Raw genomic sequence first — 25,166 nt, forward strand, 5'->3', positions numbered from 1 at the left:
ATCTAATAAGCCTCGGCTTAGCATCTTTCTTTGTCATTAGGTATCTAATTGCAGCATGATCAGTATGAATAGTAACTTTTGAATCAACAATATAAGATCTAAATTTATCACAAGCAAAAACTACAGCTAATAATTCTTTTTCAATCGTAGCATAATTTCTTTGAGCAGCATCAAGAGTTTTACTAGCATAATGAATAACATTTAGTTTTTTATCTACTCGCTGTCCAAGAACAGCGCCTACAGCAAAATCACTAGCATCACACATAATCTCAAAGGGTAAGTTCCAATCAGGAGGTTCAACTATAGGAGCAGTTGTTAAGGCTTTCTTAAGAGTTTCAAAAGCTTCCTTACAATCATCATCAAAAACAAATGGTACATCTTTTTGAAGAAGATTAGTAAGAGGCTTTGAAATCTTGGAGAAATCTTTAATAAATCTCCTATAAAACCCAGCATGACCAAGAACACTACGAATACCTTTAACGTCCCTCGGATAGGGCATCTTCTCAATTGCTTCAACTTTAGCTCTATCAACTTCAATACCTCTCTCGGAAATTTTATGTCCCAATACAATTCCTTCATTAACCATAAAGTGGCATTTCTCCCAATTAAGAACAAGGTTAGTTTCTTCACATCTCTGCAAAACTTTATCAAGGTTTTGCAAGCAACTATCAAAAGAATTCCCATAGACGGAAAAATCATCCATGAATACCTCTACAATACTTTCACAAAAACCATGAAAAATAGCAGACATGCATCTTTGAAAAGTAGCAGGAGCATTACATAAACCAAAAGGCATACGTCTATAAGCATAAGTTCCATAAGGACAAGTAAAAGTGGTTTTCTCTTGATCTTTAGCTTTAACAGCAATTTGTGAAAACCCAGAATAACCATCAAGAAAGCAAAAATGAGTATTTTTAGACAATCTTTCTAGCATTTGATCAATAAATGGTAAAGGGTAATGATCTTTCTTAGTAACTTTATTAACTTTTCGAAAATCAATGCACATTCTATACCCTACAACTACTCTTTGAGGGATGAGCTCATCATTATCATTAGGCACAACAGTCATTCCTCCTTTCTTGGGAACGCAATGCACAGGGCTAACCCATCTACTATCAGCAATAGGATATATAATACCAGCTTCAAGAAGTCGTAATACCTCATTCCTTACCACTTCCTTCATCTTCGGAATTAGACGACGCTGATGTTCAACAACAGGCTTTGCATCATCTTCCATATTAATAGCATGTTGGCAAATAGAAGGAGAAATCCCTTTCAAATCATCAAGAGTATAGCCAATAGCTCCTCGGTGTTTCTTCAATATTTCCAATAACCTTTCTTCCTCAATCTCTGAAAGCTTAGAACTAATAATAACAGGATATATTTTCTTATCATCAATATGAGCATATTTAAGATTATCAGGCAAAGGCTTTAATTCAAAAACAGGATCTTCCTTTGGTGGCGGTGTTGTACCCAAATCTTCCACCGGTAAATCGTGCTTGAGAATAGGTTGGCGAAGAAAAATTTCCTCAAGCTCATCTCTTTCTTTCCTAAAAACTTCACTCTCGCTATCCTCCAAATGTTGCTGCAAGGGATTATTAGGAACAAGAACAATAGATGCACATTGCTCCATTTTAAAATCATTACTAGGCAAATCAGCTTTATAAGGAGTTTTAGTAAATTTAGAGAAGTTAAACTCATAAGATTCACCAGCAAATTTAGTCAAAATTTTCTCTTTCTTGCAATCTATAATAGCTCCACAAGTATTTAGAAAAGGTCTACCAAAAATAATAGGACAATAATCACTAGCAGCAGAACCAAGTACCAAAAAGTCAGCAGGATATTTAATCTTACCGCATAAAACTTCCACATCTCGAACAATACCAATTGGAGAAATAGTTTCTCTATTAGCCAGCTGAATAACCACATCAATATCTTCAAGTTCACAAGAATCAATTTCGTGCATAATCTCCGTGTAAAGCTCATACGGAATAGCACTAATACTTGCACCAATATCACATAATCCATAATAGCAATGATTACCAATTCTAACAGATAGCATAGGAACACTAGCTTGTTTGGGTTTATTAGGATGTGAAACAATATTAGAAGCATCTTCACAGAAAATAATATGACCATCCTCCACATTTTCAGTCACAAGATCTTTAACTATTGCAACAGCAGGTTCAACTTTAATTTGTTCTTCAGGTTCTACAGGTTTCTTTTCACTTTTATGAACCGCACTATTTATAACAGAGTACTCCTTCATTTTAGCAGGGAAAGGAGTTTTTTCAATATAAGCTTCAGGAATAATATGATCAGCAGTTTCAACTACAACACATTTATTAATAGATGAATCAATTTTATCTTTATACGGTTCATGATACTTATCAAAATTCTTCTTTGGCAATTCATAATGAGAGGCAAAAACTTTATAAAGATTTGCAGCAACTTGAGAATCAAGACCATATGTAGCACTCATATTACGAAATTTATCAGTATCCATAAAAGCTTCAATGCATTTATAATCATAAATTATACCTGATTCTCTATCCTTGTCGTTCTCCCATCCTTCAGTATTTTCTTGGATCCGATCAAGAAGGTCCCTTTTAAACTCTTCTTTGTTGCGTGTAAATGATCCAGAACAAGAAGTATCCAGCAAGGTCTTGTCTTGAAAAGAAAGTCTTGCATAGAAATTATCAATAATAACATTACCAGGAAGCTCATGAATGGGGCATTTGAGCATTAAAGACTTCAATCTCCCCCAAGCTTGGGCAATACTCTCTCCATCATGAGGCCAAAAATTATATATGCGATTCCGATCCTTGTGAATTTCGCTTGGAGGATAGAACTTAGAATAAAACCGGGGCACAATATCATTCCATTCAAGAGAATCCCCATTATCCAGTAATTTATACCAATGCGCCGCTTTACCAGACAGCGACAAAGAGAATAGTTTCTTCCTCACTTCATCCATAGCAATACCTGCACATTTGAATAACCCGCATAATTCATGCAAAAACAGTAAATGATCACCGGGATGGACAGTTCCATCCCCTTCATAGCGGTTATCCATAACACGTTCAATAATTTTCATAGGTATTTTATATGGTATTACTTCCTCACTGGCGCCTCATCCACTACCGTTGCAGTAGTAGTAGATTTCCCAAATAAAAATTGAAGAGAAGATCTCTCCATAATGACTTATAGCAGCAGTGCAGAAATAAAATCAGCACTGTGATAAAGGTTTTCCTTACCAATTCCACTTACCAATAGCGCTTCACTCCCCGACAACGGCGCTTTAAAATAGTCTTGATGACCCACAAGTATAGGGGGTGTATCGTAGTATCTTCGATAAGTAAGAATGTCGATCCCAACGAGGAGCGAGAAGGTGTTGACAAGCGATTTCGATGAAGGATTCACTGTAAATGCTCACGAGTCAAGTATTCGGGGGGTTTTGATGTAACGAGTTGAATAAAGTACGAGTAAGTAAAGTGCGAGAGTATCAATTGCAGCGAGTGGCCCAATCCTTTTTAGCACAAAGGACAAGCCGGTTTGTTTACTTATAATTACCAAACGTTCTCGAGGACACACGGGATTTTAGTCTAGTGCTTTCGCTACATACGGCTAAATAATCTTCATTGCTATGATAAGTGTTGTGTGGGTGAACCTATGCTAATGTACCGCCCTTCCTAGGACTAATACATACTTGTGATTATACCCCTTGCAAGCATCCGCAACTACAAGAAAGTAATTAAGAATAAATCTAACCACAGCCTTAAACTCGAGATCCTGCGATCCCTCCCGCATCGATATACCAACGGGGTTTAGGTTTCTGTCACTCCTAAGCAACCTCGCAATTAGCAAACGAATACAAGATGCATTCCCCTAGGCCCATAAATGGTGAAGTGTCATGTAGTCGACGTTCACATGACACCACTAGAAGAATAACACCACAACTTAAATATCACACCATTGAATATTACTCAACCATAGTTCACTACTAACATTTAGACTTCACCCATGTCCTCAAGAACTAAACGAACTACTCACGAGACATCTTATGGAACATGATCAGAGGTGATATGATGATGAATAACAATCTGAACATAAACTTGGTTCAATGGTTTCACTCAATAGCATCAACAACAAGTAGAGATCGATACCGGGAGAGTTTCCCCTATCAAACAATCAAGATCAAACCCAAATTGCTACGGCGGTGACGGTGTCCAGCGGTGATGACGGCGGTGATGATGGTGGAGATGATGATGATGGTGATGGCGATGATGTCCAGCTCGATGATGGTGACGATGGCGTCGATTTCCCCCTCCCGGAGGGAATTTCCCCGGCGGATTCCTGCCCGCCGGAGAGCTCTTTTCTCTCTGGTGTTCTCCGCCCCGCAGAGGCGGCTGTAACTCTTCGCGAGGTACCCTCTGTGGCTTAGGTTTTCGGGACGAAGGATTTCGCGAAGAAAAGGAGGCGAAAGGGGTCGTGGGCCCCCCAAACCACATGGCGGCGCGGCCAGGGCATGGGCCGCGCCGCCCTAGGGTGTGGGCCCACCCCAGGTCCTCTGGCCCCTCCTTCTGGCTTCCTTCGTCATCTTGAAAAATAGGATTTTTGGTATAATTTCCTTCCACAGTTGATCTTCCGAAATATTGCGTTCTGACGGTGCTTTTTCCAGCAGAATCCTGGCTCCGGTGCTTGATCCTCCAATAATGTTGAAACATGCAAAATAGATGAAATAACATAAGTATTGTGTCCCAATATGAAATATATCAATGAATAACAGCAAATTATGATATAAAATAGTGATGCAAATTGGACGTATCATGCATCTTCACATAGAGAGGGTTACATAATACTCTCCTCAATTAAACCACTAGCTTGTTCTTCCCAGGTCCTAATTCACGGGATCTCCGATCACAAAGGTTGGGTTACCACTATGGTGTAACATCAACGGGTCTCAAACCCATCTCCCTCGATGCACTTTCTATCACATTACGTGATAGTCCCTTTGTAAAGGGATCTGCCAGGTTTTTGTCTGTTTGAATATAGGTAACAGTTATTACTCCGGAGTTTCGCAATTTCCTAACAGACTTCAAACGTCTCTTGACGTGTCTTGATGACTTCGCGTTATCCTTAAAATTGTTCACTTTGACAATTACAGTTTGATTGTCACAATTCAAAAGGATTGCCGGAACAGGTTTTTCAACCACAGGCAAGTCCATCAAGAGCTCACGCAACCATTCTGATTCAACAGTGGTTGTGTCTAAAGCAGTAAGTTCTGCTTCCATAGTTGACCTTGTCAATATGGTTTGCTTGCAAGATCTCCATGATACTGCGCCACCTCCAAAGGTAAATACATACCCACTTGTGGCGTACAGATCAGCTACATCTGAGATCCAATTCGAATCACTATATCCTTCAAGCACAGCTGGGTGTCCTGAATAGTGAATCCCATAACTCATTGTACCACATAGGTAGCGCATGACCCTATCAAGTGCATGCCAATGATCAGTACCCGGGTTTGACATGAACCTACTCAACTTGCTAACAGCAAAAGAGATGTCGGGTCTAGTCGCGCTCGCTAAGTACATGAGTGAGCCAACGATCTGAGAATATCTCAATTGATCTATGGCAATCCTCTGGTTCTTGCGTAGTGTCTGCCCCAGGGATCATAAGGTGTTGAAGAAGGCTTGCTATCAATATAGCCGAACCGACTCAATATCTTCTCAACATAATGGGATTGCGTTAGAGTAATCACACTCTCGTTCTTAATCAGCTTGATATTCAGAATCACATCAGCTTCTCCCAGATCTTTCATATCAAAACTCTTTGACAAGAAAGACTTGACCTCGTGTATTACTCTCATGTTTGTACCAAAGATCAGAATATCATCCACATACAAACATAGTATAACACCTTTCGCCCCCACCATAGCGATAGTAAACACACTTGTCACCTCATTGACAACAAAGCCTCAGAAGTTAAAGTTCTGTCAAACTTCTCATGCCATTGCTTAGGTGCTTGTTTCAGGCCATATAAAGATTTCAGCAACTTGCACACCTTTCTTTCTTCACCTTTTACTACAAACCCATCAGGCTGATCCATATAGATTTCCTCTTCCAACTCTCCATTAAGGAAAGCTGTCTTTACGTCCATTTGATGAACGATAAGACCATAGGAGGCAGCCATGGATAGTAGTACTCGAATAGTGGTAAGTCTAGCGACAGGTGAATAGGTGTCGAAGTAATCTTCGCCTTCTCTCTGTGTGTAGCCTTTCGCTACAAGCCGCGCCTTGTACTTTTCAATAGTACCATCAGGTCTTAGCTTCTTCTTGAACACCCATTTGCAGCCCACAGGCTTGCATCCATGGGGTCGTTCTGATAGCTTCCAAGTTCCATTAGAAAGGATCGAGTCCATCTCGTTATGGACAGCTTCTTTCCGATCATACGCATACGGAGATGCATATGCCTCTGCAATGGACGTGGGAGTATCATCCACAAGGTACACAATGAAATCATCACCAAAAGATTTTTCAATCCTTCGTCTCTTGCTCCGTTTAGGAGCTTCATTGTCATCCTTCTCAGTAACATTCTCATGTGATTGTTCAAAATACTCATTAGATGTCTTGGACTCAGGAATTATCTCCGTAGAAATTCTAGCAATGCTATGCATATCTTTCATAGGAAACATATTCTCAAAAAATGTTGCATCACGAGATTCCATAATAGTATCAACATGCATATCAGGCACCTCGGATTGAACTACTAAAAATCTATATCCTACACTCCGAGGAGCATAACCTAGAAAGATACAGTCCACTGTCTTTGGTCCAAGTTTGCGCTTCTTAGTAATTGGAATATTGACTTTCGCCAAGCATCCCCATGTGCGCAAATACGAAAGTGATGGTTTTCTCCCAGCCCACTCCTCGTAAGGGGTTTTATCTTTATTCTTGTTAGGAACTCTATTCAGGACATGACATGAAGTCAACAAAGCCTCCCCCCACCATGCCTTTGATAAACCAGCAGTGGCCAACATGGAATTCACCAAGTCGATCGGCGTGCGGTTTTTCCTCTCGGCAACCCCGTTTGATTGGGGTGAATAGGGAGGCGTCCTCTCATGAATAATGCCATGTTCCTCACAGAATTCATCAAAGATTTTAGGAAAATATTCACCACCACGATCCGACCTAAGACGCTTGATCTTTCTCTCTAGTTGATTTTCAACTTCAGCCTTATAAATTTTAAAGTAGTCTAAAGCTTCATCTTTAGTTCGCAACAAATAAACATAGCAAAATCTAGTCGCATCATCAATCAATGTCATGAAATATCTCTTTCCACCTTTTGTCAACACACCATTCATCTCGCATAGATCAGAATGTATGAGTTCTAGAGGTGCCAGGTTTCTCTCCTCGGCCGCCTTGTGAGGCTTCCGAGGTTGCTTTGATTGCACACAACTATGGCACTTAGAACCTTTGGCAATGGTGAAATTCGAAATTAAACTTAAACTGGATAGCCGAGACATTAAACCAAAATTAATGTGACATAAACGAGAATGCCAAACACTGGTATCATCACTAACATTGCCACATATATGGTTCACGAGACTTATTACGAAATCGAAGCGAAAAGCGGAACAAGCCTCCGCACTCATAGCCTTTACCAATAAATTGTCCAAACTTGGAAACAACTACTTTATTCGACTCTAAAACAACCTTAAACCCATCTCTGCCTGAGAAGGGAGCCGCTAACGAGATTCTTGTTCATAGTAGGGACATCTTGCACGTTCCTCGGTGCACGATCTTCCCGAAGTGAACTTCAGATCTACCGTGCCAACACCACGAACAGAAGCATGTGACCCATTCCCCATCAAGACGGAAGAATCCCGGGCGACCTGGTAAGAAGTGAACATGGATATGTCGGCACACACATGAACATTAGCACCTTTGTATCAATCCACCAACATGGAGATTGAAGTACTGAAAGAACGAGTAAAGAGATTACCGTACCCATCAGCATTGCTAGCGGTCACCGTGTAGACTTCCCTCGCCTATTTCTTGCGGTCTGAACTCTCTGGACAGGCCATAGAAAAGTGGACAGTCACTCAACAAGTAAATCAGCTCGGATCTGCTTTGTTTATCATCTTCTTCTTCTTGAAGGTTGTAGTCTTCATAGGCTTATTGAAGGAGGGCTTGTTATTCCCTTTGTTCTTGCTTTGTAGGGTTTCTTACGCACCATGTTGGCGCTAGACCGACCTCTCCTTTCTCGGTATTATCCTTAGCTCCGAGCTTTCTCCTCAACATCAAGAGATGCTATCGATTTTCAGGCGATATCTCCCTGTCTCTTGTGTTTGAGAGTTGTGGCAAAGTTCCTCCATGAAGGGGGCAACTTAGCGATGATGCATCCAGCCACAAACTTGTCGGGTAAGGCACACTTAAGGAGCTCAAGCTCTTTCGCAATGCACCTTGTATCTCATGAGCTTGTTCGACTACAGAACGGTTGTTAACCATCCCGATGTCATGGAAGTTCTCCATGATGTACGGTTCATCGCTTTGCATCGGTTGCACCGAACTTAGCATTCAGTGCCTCCCAGAGCTCTTTACCATCTGTTATGTGCATGTACACATCACACAGACGATCAGCAAGAATACTCAGAACGCATCCGACAAAGAGAGTATTGTTTTCCTTGAACTTGTTCTGATCTTGGTCAGATATAGTTCCTTCGATGGTAAACCATCAGTAACATCGAACACTTTCAGATGAGTAAGCCAGAGCATGGCCTTATACTGCCATCTCTTAAAGTGCACACCGGTAAACTTATCCGGCCTCAGTGCATCGGAAAAACCAGCCATTGTTAACTCAGGAAATTGCCTACAATTAGGTTTTTGGATTGTTGGATAATTAGGCAGAATTTCCATGATTAATTCCAGAATATTAAGCATGACGACAGTAACTACTAACATGTGAAACTCGAACATACTAGATGTAGTGATCAACATGAACAGTAGCATAGCAAACAGTACAACATCCATCGCTAAACAGATCGAGATATGTCGCACGTACCGATCTGGTGGAGGTGGCGGTGGAGGTGTAGCAGATGATGTCGCGACAGTAACGTTGTTGATGACAACGTTGTTGACGACGGGGACGACGGGTCGAAGTAGATGGCGTTGAAGACGACGGTAGGCAGCACCGCCCGACTTGGACGGAAGGCGACCCGTGATGAAGAGCTTGAGCAGTCGCGCAGAGCGCTTCCCAAAAACCTAATTCGCCCTCTCCCGTACAGGATCGCAAGGACGAGCGGTTCCGGAGACCTGCTCTCCCGTTAGCCGATGCACGTCGGCGCGCGGGATGGAGTAGGCTACGATGGCGGCGCAAGCAGAGAGAGGTGGAAACCCTAACTCGTGTATTAGAGATATTTCTGCGATAGCCGGGCAGGAGATTATATAGCCTCGGGAAACCCTAGGCAACGTGGGCCACGCCCCGTTGCACGAACGTTTTGAGTCGGTTACAGATAGCCCACGATCCGGGAGCGACCCGAACCGACTAACTGCGACGCGTCCGTCTAGGACTCTGTTCGTTTTCCTGAGCTGCAAAAAGTAAGGAAAGTCTCGGCTCGAGGCTCAATCCACTCACCGTGACGTGACGTGACGTGACGTGACGTGACGTGACGTGTCGTGTCGTGTCGAGTCGAGTCGAGACGAGCGAGGAGGAGGAGGAGCGCGCGTGTAGCACTCCTATTCTCACTCACTTACTAGTGGTGGAACAACCCACCTTATAAGGTGGTCTAACTTCCTCCCAACTTTTCATGTGGGACTAAACTTCCCACCTCTTGCCACTCCCTAGTGAGCTGCCACCAACTTGGGCTCAAACTCAAAAGGCTGCCACTATGTGGGCTTTGAGATTTACAGAAAAATCTGAAATCTAGTATGGGCCACTAAGTATAGGCCCAATATTTCAACACAACATGTACAATCCGTCCTGTTTCGAAAACAACAAATCGGTAGACGTTCGTCTCACGCCAGGTTAACTAGTTTAATCCATTTTGGAACGCTCTTAACCCTCCCACCAGCGTCCAAATCTCTCTCCTAGCCTCCTCCTTAATCTACTACAAGCAAGCGATTTGGATTTGCTTTCTTGACAAACGTCAGCCATATTTTATATATATACTGTACTATAGATGCATGGCTCCAATCATCACAACAACTGTAAATTACCCAACTTCTTGTTGTTTAGTTTAGACCCTCCGGTACACCACGTCGGCTAAAATATTTTTGAAAAAACTCTCGAGAAAAAGATAAGATATTAAACCAACAAATCACAACATGTAGCAGTTAGCACCAACTCGTACATACATAAAAGGACCAGCTAGGCAGTAAACAAGAGCAAATTGCGTCTAACTCAGGCCCGGATAGCCCGTATTAAACTGCTAAACCTTTCTCATAAAACACGTCTCCCTTCGATGTACTACCAATACTCCAAGAGCTGGCCTTCACGCTCTTGTCACAAGTAATGTTAAGAAGTACTCCCTCCGTTCTCTTTTAATTGACTCAGATTTAGTACAACTTTATACTAAATTTGAGTCAATTAAAAAAGAACGGAGGGAGTAGGCCATGTTCTGTAATGGAAGCCAGCGATCGATGGAGCTGATTAAAGTTCCTCGCATGAGTTAGCCAGCCTCCGAGTTGTCCATGTTGTGGTTATTTATATACTTTAAGTAGTACCATGTATATATATGTAGTCGATCGTTAATATATGGCAGTACTTAATTTTCTTCTTTTGTAGGCTTGCTTGATTTACTCTATATTTTTAGCTGCCCATGATTAGCTACAGTATCATGCCGAGTGTTAGGCCTTGTTTTGTTAGTTAGCATAGCTAGCCTCCAGTGACGGCATATCAGCAAACCATCTCATCACCACTACCACCAAAGCGCAGCAGGCTATGTAATACGTATTAATTAACATTTCAATCCTCTCCTATACTTAGGTACCTAATTGCCGCTCCCTCTCACACTCCCTCCACTATAAATCAAGCTTCACTGGACAAGTCACACAGCTCAGCAAACTAATCTCTTGCAATTGCACACCATCTAAAAGATCCAGCGCTGAACAGAGCTTGATACGTGCTTAACACAGCTCTTGCAACCTACGCATGTCGACGAGGCTGGCCGGGGTGGCGAGGTGGTGCGGCAGTGGGCGAAGGGTGCGGCAGAGCCTGCGACGGCGCAGCGGTGGGACGGTGTTTCTCGGTGCGCGGCGGAGGAGCAGCGGCGGTGGGTGCAGGCTGGCCGTGTCGCGGCTTGCGAGGTGGCGGCTGGTGGCCGAGATGCTGCGGCCCATCAGGAAGGCGCTGATGGAGATGGCAGCGGCGGCAGGGCATCGTCAGCTGGTGGCGCTTCCGCTGCTCAACTTTCCGTTCGTCGGAATGCTCTCGCTCCCGGCCGCCGTCGCTTGACGGCAATAGGCGCCCGGACAAGTGCGAGAGGGCGACTCGCTTCATGCGTAGCGATTCAATTTTCTTTGCACGAACATGTACGGCTTCCACCACTAATTTACTCATTTTGGGCTCAGATCTTGGGCTGCTCGATACCCAAAGAGCTACTCATGCATGTTTTGAGGGGTTAAATCTGGCCCATTTGGTTGCCTCGCAAGTGGGCTGGCTGGCAGCAACTAGGACTTAAAAGTAGCCCAAAATCTAACCTACGGAGCGCACAAGTTTGACCATTTCTAGCTAGCCATCTCCATCTGATCAAAAAGGAACAAAATGTAACGTGTTTTTCCACCCTGTGACTCTGACGGTCCGCCTCACATATAGCAGTCTGTATTTGGCATGTTCTTCTCACCTTACTTAGTGTCCTTCATCTTATTTCTTCTAATCTACACAAGGATGTTTTGATTCGAGATAAAGTCTGCACAAGAAAGATGCATGCCATTGTTAATCTTCAATTTATTATTTACGGTTGGAGCTTCTTAGACGGATTTTTTTAAATTCATCAAGTATGGTAGACCATTTGAAATTTATTTTGAGAAGTAGCTTCATCTTATAGTTTCATACAATTTTCGTGTTATAAGTTTTCCAGTGCAACGGTCGTAGAAGAATAGATCTATATCTCTCTATTGTCCAATGTGTGCTTGTTACATGGACGTGTTTCCTTCAACTCTCTCACCTGCCATATTGATCATGTACATGTTAGTCCACCGTTTCACGATGAGGCCTACACAAAAAGATGTGGAACGGTGATGCGATTCCATTCCGGAAATGGATTTTGAGTTTTGTTAACTGTAATACCTAAATATCATTTCTAGTTTGGACTTAATTTAGACGAATTTTGTCAAATGCATTGCACCTTGATTGTCTGAAATTTTCTTTGACTTGTAGCCTTATCTTGTTGTTGCAAGTTTTTTTTCATTTCGACAGGCAAATTTGTTGCAAGTGTGGTGGTGTGTAAGTTCACCATGAGGAGCAGAGGTGAGAGCAACCATTAGCGCGAAGGAAACCAAACACCCAAACTATGCATCTTGGAAGCTCGTGCATACCACCAAACACGTGACTTATGTTTATGCTCTAATGCAGCTTCGTAGTTTATGGGCAACCAAATAGGTTGCAAAACATGGCTCCAGAGCTTGCATTCACGCGTGGATGCTACACTTGGTCATAGACACAAGAGGCACAAAAACAATGCTAGCAACTAAACAAGCAGCTTGTGAATCATAATCTAGTCACGTCATCGTTGATGCAGAGACTTCTCAAGCTCGAACATGTTACTTGGTGACGCACATGCATGCAATTTCTTCCGGTCTAGCTCTTTTCATGTCTTTTACAAGAAAGCTTCTTTCTCATGTTAATGACATATTTATCAAAGCCATAGGTGGATGGACGGTTATTAAAAGTGTCGACAACTGTAAAACTTGTAATATTTTATAAGGTAATATATGGGATATATAATATCGTTCTATTAATATACAAATAAAATAAAATAGATACAAAAGTTTTGGGACCACATATATTCTAAAAACATATTGGTGTAAAAATTGCAATATTATGTAGAACTTCAAGAGTTTAATAGAATAAACAGTTATGTGATTTGTTTAAAAACAGAACATTTCTAGACTACAAATTCCTATAGTAACCCCAACTTTTTCAAAGACATAAATGGAAACCATTTTCCATGAAATTTTGCAGTTTCATAATTTATCCCCAGAAATAAACCTGTAATTGTTTCATATTTTTTAAGTACGTTTCTTCAAATTTTAGAGAATTTAGAGCTCTGGAGTTGGGGAGCCAAAAATTGTTGTGACTAAGCGGCTCGGTTGTACTCTATTGCTCTTGCTCGACATAAATACAAGTGATATGACTAAAAATACATTCCAGTTGTATTATACAATGCATATGCATGCTAAAGTCAAAATGTGACACATCTATATATATGACAATCTCATCAATTAGCAGCATTATTACTAGAGACCGCTTTAAAAATAGCTATGTATATACCCCTGTGTCTTTTGAAGCTAGCTAAAATATCAAATATGCTACAAGTTAGATCGAGGAAGTAAATAGGTAGCAGATATCAAAGATGTGATGACGCCTACAAATCCATGAGTTTTACTAGAAAAAACAATTTGATGAATAATCAGTATAGTGCACCATCATGTTGATCGGACATCATTATTTTGTTTAATCTTTAATACTCATATTTCATCTTGCATTCATATTTATTGGAACAAAGGGTGATTCATGGCCAGAAAATAAGTGCATCTAATCTTCTAGTGGACAAATTATGAGCTGGTGGACTACAAAATATCATTAGCTGTTGATTTGAGTACCATTTTTGATTGTGTGAACGCTGACTTTATAATCATCTTATATGGCTAATCTGTGGTCCAGTCCAGAATATTGGACAATGACTTCCCGTAAGTGTAATGCACACATGCAGGTAGCTTGTCATGTCAAAATGTGAGGATTCATGGAAAGCCTTGGTCACATATGAATATTTCATTGAAAACAACGGGGCAATGCCAATTTTCAAAACAATACGAGCTAGTAGCATTATATATTCTATGGAAAGACACAGTGCATCATCATAAATGTAAGTGGAAACTACAAAATTATTTTGCACATAACAAACATATAGATATGTATAAAATAAAAGAAGTGCCGCATATAGAGGAATTAATTAAATGCCTTTTTAGGTGTTGGATAATGGCTCAATCTCTTCCAAGAAGGTGCATTTATATGTGAATATGTATCTACATCTACTCCTACCTATGTATGCTGATTAATATCACACACATGCATATATATATATATATTTCATGTACATATAGTGACTACTAAGATGGAAATGCATTGGGCTCATAGGTGCATATGCACACATAGTGCAAAAAACATATTTCAAAATATCTAAAAATTCCGAAAGAAATATCATGCGTAAATTCAAACATTCTATGTTCACTGACGAAGTTCCATGAGGAGAAAATATTTTATGTGGCATATGTAAAAGAAAATTTTTGGTGCTCCAAAATAACTATCCACGAGATTTTTCTTCTTTCTTTTTTCTGCATGTCACATAAATGTATTTTTCATAAAAAAAATTGCAACCATAGAATGTCCAGATATAAACATGGGGAAAAATATCAGAATTCTTTTGACATTTTAAAATGTTTTGAAATATAGTTTTTATAATGCGTGCATCTAGACCTAGAACCGTACATTTTATTACCCAAGTAGGTAAAATTCTGCTACATGACAACGTAATAACTTCTCTTTGTGTGAACTGAAACAAGTAGTAAGAAGCTAGTTTTAACCCCAAACTATGAGATTCTTAACCCCATAAAGAAAGCAACGAACCCATGTGTGTGAAGACAACTAAGAACACGGCAGGGGAGAAGCAAACGGAACAACCCGGCCAGCCCAGCATCAAGTACACACACGGAATACTCGGTGGCACCTAAAAAGGATGTATAAGTTGGTAGTTGAGAGAGTTCATTTCCAAAGGGAAAAGAAAGGAGGCACTTTAACCAAAAGATGCCAACCGCCTATGGAGAGAATGTCTTTGATCCCTTTGTCTACAAGTTATATCTTGGCCAGCTCAAAGATTAGCACCCTCTATATATCTTCCATAGATTGTGGATCCCACTTTCTCAAACTTGGGAGGAGTTTGGAAAATGAACACTCCACCAAACAGCCTCAACGTAACCACCCACGGGAACTCTAATCACACAAGGCAAAAGGTAGCTAGCCATGGCAGCAGCATCCAGCTATGCATGGATGCATGTGCAGGGAACTACTCTTGATGATTCTATACCAATTAAAATACGAGCATAGCTAGCTCAGCAGCAATATGTTCATAGAGTCACATGCATGAGGAGAGAAAAAGTATCACTTCCTACTTTCATGTGACTTGCATTCATATCCATGCATGGTTAGTTACCTTGTTCACCAATCAAAGTTCAGATAGACCTACAAGAGGAAAAGGAACATATAGGGAAGTGTATTTGTATATATATGCTCCATAACCTACATGTGTAGCTACAAGATTGCACATGCCATGGTATCATCATATATAGTTCAAGACAACCAGGAACTCATATATATGCAGAAAAATTTACTAATTAATCACAGTAGTATGTAACTCCATATCGATTCTTCTCTTTATATGTTACAATTAATTACCTTCCTATGTGTTCCTTGGTGTGGTTCCAATGTGTACCCAAGCTATACAAATGCATATACCCACTATTTGCTCACCTACTAGTAACAACAATAACCTTACCAACTGAGCACGTATACTCGGCCAGTCTCCTCCTCCACCTAATTTCTCCCGGCCGGCCTGCCTGCGAGTAATCCTCCATCTTGATGAATCAAGATGCACGCGTACAGCATGCACCGGCCGAGATGAATCGATCCTCTCTAGCTTGTCGCATGAGCTAGCACACGAGATCGATCGATCAACGATCGGTCGATATGACCCAGCATCGATCAATCGATCAATAGGGTGATGGTGTTGCGCAAGGAGAAGGGAATAATTTAGGATTACTCGGATGGATCATTGGCATGAGAAGAGGTCGGCGAGTCCCTGCATGAGCTGCACCTGCGCGCGGAGGCAGCGCACGTAGTCGGCGGTCTCCTCCAGCAGGCTGCAGTACTCCATCCCGGCGCCGCCCGGGACGAGCCGCCGCAGCGCGTCGCTCCTGGCCGGCTCGCCCGCCTGCCTCGGCGCCGGGGACGGAGGCGGGAGGAGCGCCGCCCGAGCCGCGGAAGTCTCTCCGCTGCTGCCGCTGCTCCTGCCGGTGAGGCGCGGCAGCGCAAGCGGCGGCGCCGGTCCGGCGGCGACGCGCCTCCGCACGAGCACGGCGGTCCGCCTGGACGCCAACGTGGCGGATCTGCGCGCCTGGGCCTGGCGCAGCAGCGCGCGGCTCCAGGCCCGGCGAGGGCCGGCGGCGCGCGCCATGGAGGAGTAGGCGGCGCGGCTGATGGTGCGCGTGCGGCGCCTGGCCGGGCCGGCGTGCACGCGGGAGAGCGCGCGCAGGAAGTGGAACGCCAGCATGGGCTTGGGCGCGTCGGCGGCGGAGGCGCTGCCGCTGGCGAGCCGGCTAGGGTTAGGGCTCGGCTGGGTGGGTAAAGGCGCGCCCTTTGCGTCCATGAAACAGCCGGCCGGCGCACCCTCAACCTCGCAGCGAGAAGCCGAACTGCCGAAGATCGACGAAGAGATGGAGGAGAGGAGAGGAGGCGTAGGCGGGGGTGTGGGGGAGCGTGGCTTAAAAGGCAGGAGAGGAATGGGTTCAGGTTGGAGGATGATGGTGATGATAGGGTAGGGTGGGGGAGGGAGAAGGAAGGAGCAAGATTTGGTCTCTGACACAAAGCGCGCAAGGTGCTGTGTTGTGATCTTGTGGAGGGAGAAAGTACTATTGGAGCCCGAGAAACACGGCTCTGACACAAATTGTCCTGGGCAGGCAGGAGGATCCGATCCGGCCGGTGCGTGTGTCTTATAAAACCCAGTTGACAACCACAGACAAAAGCCATTTCATCAAAAGAAATGTTCTTCTTCAGCTAGGGCCATGTGAGTGTGGTTGTTAATTTTTCTTTCTTATGGGACAAGCTAAGCTAGGTACGTAGTAAGGTTAATTAGCTACTCACTCACAGGGGTTGGGGAATAAGAACCTACCAGTGAACAACTCTTCTATCCTAGCTAGCGAGCCCATGCATGTGATGTGACCTAGCTAAATGCGTCGTGCGAGATATGGGGAGATATATAAACTGCTTTGGTCGGACGGCGGTCGGGTAGACAATTGAACTGGTCGAATTCCAATCGCGTCTGCTACGGATGTGCAAGCACAACCAATGCATTGATACATAAAGTGATAACCTGCCAACATTGACGAGCAAGATATGGCCGATATGCATGATCGACAAAACTAATCGTGCAAGTTTTTTAGGGGAGAAAATTACAAAAAAAAACACCAGAATTATGCGTGAAGTTTGCATAAAAACAACATCTTTTAACAGAAGTGTTGGTTGTTTGCAATTGCCTTGATGCCCAACGTAACTGAGTTAGCGACGTTTCTGGCATCGGGCTCGCGTGGCAAAGGAGGCAATGGTCTAGGCAAATAAATATTATATATGCAAAACTCTGGTGTGTTTCTTAATTTTCCGTTGGGACATAGCTCTCAGCTTCTTCCGGTTATGTTCTTTTTTCTCACTACTTGCCGCCGATGGACAAAGAAGTGGCGGGTGATGTCGATACTCTCCCACCACATCCCCCTCCAGTGTGTGCCTCGTCCTTTCCTGCCACAAGTGGATATAAGGGTGGTGCCGCCCATGGCTGCAAGTCAGGGAAAATAGAACCAGGATGCAGCCGAGGACATGTGGGGCGTTGCCGAAGTTGCAATCGAAGGGAAGCTGGGGCATCTAGCCCACCTGGTGCTTGTGGCCAATGGCAATGGAAAAGTTTCAAAGCTATTACGTCCGTACATGGTCACGACCCGGCCAGGCCAACGAAGCCATCAACGAGGCCAACATTGCATTGGTTGTTTAGGCCCCGCATGTCGGAAACATTGTTAACCTGGCTAAATTTGAGCATTAATGCATATTCCAAACAACCAATGCAATGTTGGTGGTTTCTTTGGAAAATGTTTTTTTAAAAGTGGTGGATTATGAAACTTAATTTGCAATGTGGTGTTTTCTTTGCAATTTACTCAACTTTCTGTACAAGGGAAAATTAATCATATATACTTTGAAAGACTGCAACACTAGCCAATTGAATCAAAAGTCTGAACTGAGAGAGAGGGCCGTTCATTACACTCTAACACTCCTCGGGCCAGGCCGCAATATTTTTTTGTATTGCTTTTCTTGGGTATTGAACCTTCAACCTCTTGTTTCAAGTTGTGTGCACCTAACCAGTTCACCCATCAGCCCGAACTGATGGAAAGAAACTAGACAGTGTATTTATATTCAACACTTCTTCTCACGTCTATGCCATTTTAGTCTTTAGAGTAGGTTCGGTGTAGGCCGCATAATTTGTTTTTGTTTGTTTTTAAAACTGCGTAAGCCAGATCTTGAACTTGAGACCTCTTGGCTCTAATATCATGAAAGACTGCTGCACTAGCCAATTGAACTAAACGTCAGAACTAAGAGAGAGGGTCGTTCATTACACTCTAACATACTTTACTTACTTGACTGTTTCTTTACTTAGTACTTCCAATTCATGTTAGCACTAGCAGGAGGTTTGATCGTCCGCATCAAACCAGGATGCCTGCATTATTAACTTGGTAAGTGGTGCACACCTGGCTGCGTGCAAGCAAAGTAAACGTTTCAGTAACTGCATGGCGTCGCTAATGGGATCAGTTAGTTGGCACGTTCCTAGCTACTAATCCCCGGCCGCTCTAATAATCAACAGAAGCTAACATGGATGCACGGTACGCGCGCGTACGTATAGCAGCACTATGCATGAATGATGGCATCACCAAATCTTCTCGCACATGTCGCGTGCGCTTTGGCATGGATAGCTAGCTAAGCGGCCTATAAGCTCTAGCAGCATATAGTAGGGTAACATGCGAGGCGCGATTCGTTCCGTTGCAACGGCGCGAGCAGCTTGACAGGCAGATAGGACGTCATGAGACGATGGAGCTCGGTAGCAACATGGGAATCAAAATGGGTGATGGCGGTGGTGTACGTGCGTGGTGGGTGGTGGGCCCAGGTGCCGCGAACCACCACATGAACGCACATGGGCTGCTCTGGCCCACCGACTACTCCGACGATCGACGTGTATAGTATAGACTAGAGAGAGAGAGAGAATATCATGGCCACAAACGTACCACACCCTACCGGCCGCCCGATCGATCGCATTGCATTGCACCGGCCGGCCGCTAACAAATCCTACGTACTACAGGGTAGTACGTCGCCAAGCGAGCTGCTACCGGCCGGCTCGATCGTCTGGTCGTGCTCATGAATCCTGCAAACCTTTTCCATACGTACGTTCCGTTTTTGTTTGGCGCCGATTAGGCTAGATTGACCTACCACCGCAACAGCTACGCGCGTAGAAACACGCGCTATTCAGACATGGTATTAGGATTGACGCGTCTATGTGGCGTGAGAGCATCTCCAACAAGATGAATGATACATTTTAGGGCCCCCTATAAAATAAATTAGGGCACACAAAATTGGATTTTAAAAGACACCAAAACACTTTCTTGTGTAGGTAATGACGTAAAGTAGGGCACGACTCCATAGCAGATGATGAAGAACAGGGGGGCGCACACGTGTATCAATATATGAAATTTTAACTTTGCAAGATCACCACAAACATGTCTACATCTTTAAAAGTTACTTAAACATGCATGGTTATTTCTATGAGAGGAGATAGAGTTTATTTTTATCAACATTTTGAAATACTATTTTCATTTTTCTATAAATTCTACAAAAGGGTTAAAACTGGGTTGGCCATTGTACGCTGGAGAGGGAGGGCGAACAAGGGCTGCACCAGCTAGCGCGTTGGATGTTAACAACCAAGGGGCACCAAATAGGGGCAACGCTGCCTGTTATTGACCACCGGAGCAACGCCGGTGACGATGCCGAGCCACGGTGCATGATGGTGACCGGCGCATGGACGCTACGTAGCAAGATGGAGATGAAGGAGAGCTGGAGAGGTTAGGAAGAACTAGAAACTGGCCATGGTTCCAACATAGGGGCGTGTGACGCCAAAGAAGACCGGACTTCGCCAATTCAACGACGGCCGAAATTCGAATAGGTGAGGTCGATTGGCTTGATTCTGAGCTTTCGACAAGCTTGCGTCGGTGGAGAGATTGCGGGAGAGGTGGCAGAGTGCCCTATTGGGTAAGCCTGCTAGAACCTGTCTGATGACCTTTGTCTTTTTCGACTTCGACGAAGAGGCGTGGGGAGCGGGCGGCGGCCTCTTCACGCATACATACTTGGGCTTGGGCGTGGTCTGCGATCCCTTTGTCGGGCGTAAACATATCCTCGATGACAGTTCGTGGCGGCAGACCTGCCACAGAATGGGGGGGCATGTGTTCAATGCGGTGGCGGTGGTGGTTGGCTACAACAAGGGAAGGTCGCCGGTCATGACGATAAGGCCAGAAAGGATGGGAGGGGCGGCGGGAGGGCAGAGGCCTCGTCCATGGCCAGAGGCAGTCGTAGCATGAGGGATGTGGATGGAGGCGGATGCACGAGAGATATTTTAGCGTGGTAGTGCGCACCGCACGGTGGCAGAATTTCTTCTGGGCAGCTGTTCGGTGACTATATCACGAGATGTTAATTTTTATGGCAACATAAATTTTTTGCGTCACATATAGAGATAGGGCATCTACAAGAGTTTTTTTTGCGCCTCTCGTGCTTTAAGAATAAAATATTTAGGCATAAGACTTATTTTACATCGTCTATTTTTTAGAATAAATTTTTTAGACGCTCGACTACTAGTATTTTTGTTTTGCTTGGACTTTGTAGAGAGATCGAGAGAGCTAGCATCTGAGGCGACACATTGATTACCATGCTGCTAATCTGGTGCACCGTTTGGTCCGACGTCTAAACCAAACCTAGCCATCACTCGCACGAGCCCTTGTGACCGATGGTTAAGACTTGCTAATCACACATCACACAACACAGACCAGACACAGCGGTGTAGACAGAGAGTGAGACATCGGTCGATCGAGCATGCACCTGCACCCCGGCCAGCAGCTCGATCTATGGATCGATCCTAGCCTATCCTCGCCACATTACCAGTGAGTAGTGACTGGTAGCCTATTCACATCGACGGGATAAGCTTCACTGTGTCTGGTCTGCGTGCGATGACATATGGCGACTGGCCTCGATCAAGACGGCCACACCTTCTGAATTAATTGCTAGCAAAGTCACAAAGCTGTCACAAAGCTAATAATATGGTTAACGATGCGGTCATGCTACAAATCTATATACATGCAAGCATGCATGCATGTATATATGTATTAATGTATGTGTTCATATTATTGTATACATTTGCATATTATGTATACATATGCATAGCTAGATAGCCATGTACTACCAGGGGTGAATCGACTTCAATAATGTCCAAAATAATTACGAAAAATCCACCAATATATTTGTAGTCATCAATAATAGTACTATAAAAAAATTCAAAAAGTAAAGAAAATACAGAGTTGATGGTACCAACCAGTTACAAATGTTATGTGAATTCTAAAAAGGAATAGATGATGATAATGATATGGCCTTGATTATCCTCACATCTCTGCAAAGCACTGTAAGGAGACATTGAACAGTTTAGGATGCCTACTTTGACATAAGGATATTCCAGACGGCTTATTGTCCGTAAATATTGTGTATTTACTACGAATGTGATATACATGTCCAACATACTATCCTAATATAAACAATTAAGAGGGATTCTTCTTGAACGCTCCATTCTTAACATACACACAGGTAAGTAAAAGATTAGCATGTAATCCGCAGTTTCAAATAGCCACAAATTATTTCATTGGTTTATCCCATGTGTACTTACCATGTAGGATTGATATTACTCTGGGATCAAGACATGGTGTATAATTGAATTAATTTCAAGTGGTTATCGGATAAATCAAGAGTCACTAGCTCATAGTTATCGTCTTATCGACTGCTCACACGATCGATTGGAGCCCAATAATTATGATTAGCAGATGACATTAACTAGTCTCCAACTGATAATGAACCGTACGTGCATATGCTGCCAGTTCCGGCAGTCGACTAGTCATGGGCCATGGCTGCCGCATGGCGCACGCATGCACCATGTTCTTGGAGCTGTCTCTGGCACAGCGCAATACATATTGGCTATCATTTCAAAACGTATGTAGAAACCGATCTGTGTCGCAAGCACTGCAGATCACATGGTTGTACGTAGTAGATGACAAAACCAGTTTCTCGGCCGTCATTTGCATAGTAATCACTACAGGTTGCGCAAAAAAACTAATCACTACAGGAATACCTATACTACCGAGTAGCGAGTATCATCAAAAGTTCAAGACTCTGTGAAGACCCAAAAAAAAAACTCGACAAAGCCAATTTCAGTAACTATGTAGAAACCAAGTGTTTTTAATTAAGATGTTTACCGAGTACCATATCTTCGCCAAGTCTATTATCTAAGAAATACTCAGCAAACAACTGCTTTTGTCAAGTATGTCGTTTTGCCGAGTTCTTTTGGGTGATACTTGGCAAACCCTTTAGATACCAAGTTCCGGCAAAATACACTCAGCAAACAGCCATCTAAGCGAAAATTTTGAGTTTCCCGGTTAGTCAATTTAGCTGAAGTTTCTTGAAAAAAAACGTCTGAGGTGCAATTAATATTTATATATATAATGTTGCTTGGTTTAACAAAATTAAAGGTGCGTGCCTTATTTCGATGCAGAGGCCAGGTTATGCTCCTATTTTAGAAAACAAATCTACCTAGCATGAATAAATGAAGATATGCAGCACGGCTAAACATAACTTAATTTCAGTTTAGCTTCGGTGGAAGAAGTAATCGTTTCATAAATCCATACTAATTCACGATAAAAAATACTTGTTCCATTTAATCATTTTTTGCAATGTCAAAATGTACAAGTATCAAGAAGAAAGTTAAGATTATCCAAATTAACCGTGGCCATGCTTTCACTTTCATCTTTTTATGGGACACCAACTTTTCACATGGCATTGTCCATGTTGAGCTCGTGCACCACGATACGGAAGGAAGCTAACTAACATTACACTACATCGTTCCAAAACCTAACACCATGTCCCTCTCACCGTGCAAGAAAACCAATGCCCATGCAGACCAAAAAGGTTAACTCCCCACCCAAAAGAAGAAGAAAAGGATGAAGGAGATATAGATAGGACCATATGCATGCACGCAACTGACCGGTAAACCTTTCCTGGTCAGTTCCTAATAAGCGAGTGCGATTTTCAAACATGCATGAGCTTTACAACGTGGGAAAACGACATAAATATGGCCAGCAAATGACGATGCAACAAGTCGCATGTACGGTAACACATCTGCACAGGCCTGCATCTGCACATGCATGTTCCACGATGGCATGGATGGATAGGAATATTGGGTCGTTGGCACTTGGCACTTTGGGCTGGCAGTAGATTATGAGAAGGTTCCTAGAAGAATGTAGGAGTATATATAGGAGATGGATCCCACTTTGGAGATTGCAACAGGGACCCCTTTCGATCGTATTGTACTCGCACTCCTTATTGATTTGGTCCCTAAAGCGCTGTTAGCCCACATGCATGCATGTGGCGATATTCATCAGTTAATTGACAAAGCCTAACGTGCAAAAGTCATGTACAAGAGGCAGCATTAGTCACTTTAATTTAACTCTTGCTGGTTAGTTATGCATGTGGGGCGAAGCTCTTAGTAGGGCAAGGTGGAACGGCCACCCTACCTTAACTTTTGGCCATACACTTGTTTTTTTTAACACTCGTACGTTAAAAATGGACTATGCACGCAAAAATTATGCTTGTTTTAGTGAACACACCTGAACCAAAAACATGGATCAAGTGATTCTTTCTTGTCTTGACTCAAGGGACTCGTTTCTTTTGTTCAATGTGAATAAGCTTGCTCTTATATATATTTATCATGAGGATTTCTCTAATTATGAGCATGAGCATATACGAGATAACCTTATGTTCTTCTGATCCATAATGAGATAACCTTATGTTCTTCTGATCCATAATGAGCATATATGAGATAACCTTATGTTCTTCTGATCCATGCTAATCAATAAAATATAAAAGTTAGTCCTTCTGATCCATAATGAGTGAACATAAAAGTTATTCCTTCTGATCCATAATAAGACCTATAGTTATTATGGACCGGAGTGAGTATTTAGAAAAAATTACAATGAGAACATAAAAATATTCAGGATATGGTGCACACTTATCATCTGTAGACTGTAGCTAGCAGCTACAAGGACTGTGGGAGGTTACACCTGATGATCAACCACTTTACCAAGTTCTGAACTAAAATCGTGATTCTTCCATGTAGCATGCCTTACAAGGCACTCCACCCTATCTTTTTCCTCCTGAAAGGAACACGTACACCGTGCACACCATCCATTTTATCATCCACTAGTTATGTTCTTTGCGTCTTTGTTCTAGCTAGCTATACTGAGCAACATGTACGCGGCGTTGTTTAACGTCCAGCCTCGCCTTAATTTCCCATTAATTGGCATGGTTAGCAGTCATGTGCCGGCCCATTAGTTGCTACTAATCATTGGGGACCAGCAAATGCCTATTTTATTCTTTTGTGAAAATCCAAGCATTTGTTATTGTGTTTGTGTCCGTACTCGCTGGACAACTGCAAGGAAGCGTCATGGTCATAGAGCGAGCTGTAGCCAGCATGAGACCTTGCCATTGTCTTGGAGGAAAAAAGGTTTAAGGATTAATTTGATGTCATCGGCCGGCAGATGGAGGTGTCTACTGTTGCATCCACTAGCTTCCATAGCTAACTATAGTGTGGGAATTCAAGGGTACTCTGGTTAGGTCAAAAGACCTTTCATTATGGGTAGCTAGGTTAGCATAGTGATTGATCAAGGCGCCCTCTAAATAGTGGTTGTCCATAGCTCAATCATCCATCGATTTTCTTGGACCCCTAGATTTAGATCTCACCGCTGACGTGTCTCCGATCTCATGAACCATCTATCC

The 25,166-nt window shown here is 43.0% G+C and overlaps 1 protein-coding gene across 1 annotated transcript; it reads right to left on the bottom strand.

Annotated features, from left to right (window-relative positions):
- Window positions 1-15,471: 15,471 nt before the first annotated feature.
- LOC127336807 (transcription factor IBH1) lies at window positions 15,472-17,119 on the bottom strand. The gene has a single exon (XM_051363664.2). The coding sequence runs from the start codon at window positions 16,642-16,644 to the stop codon at window positions 16,048-16,050; it is 597 nt and encodes a 198-aa protein (XP_051219624.1). The 5' UTR covers window positions 16,645-17,119; the 3' UTR covers window positions 15,472-16,047.
- Between the last annotated feature and the right edge of the window lie 8,047 nt (window positions 17,120-25,166).

This window comes from Lolium perenne, chromosome 2 (assembly GCF_019359855.2).
Source record: "Lolium perenne isolate Kyuss_39 chromosome 2, Kyuss_2.0, whole genome shotgun sequence".
Lineage (NCBI taxonomy): Eukaryota > Viridiplantae > Streptophyta > Magnoliopsida > Poales > Poaceae > Lolium > Lolium perenne.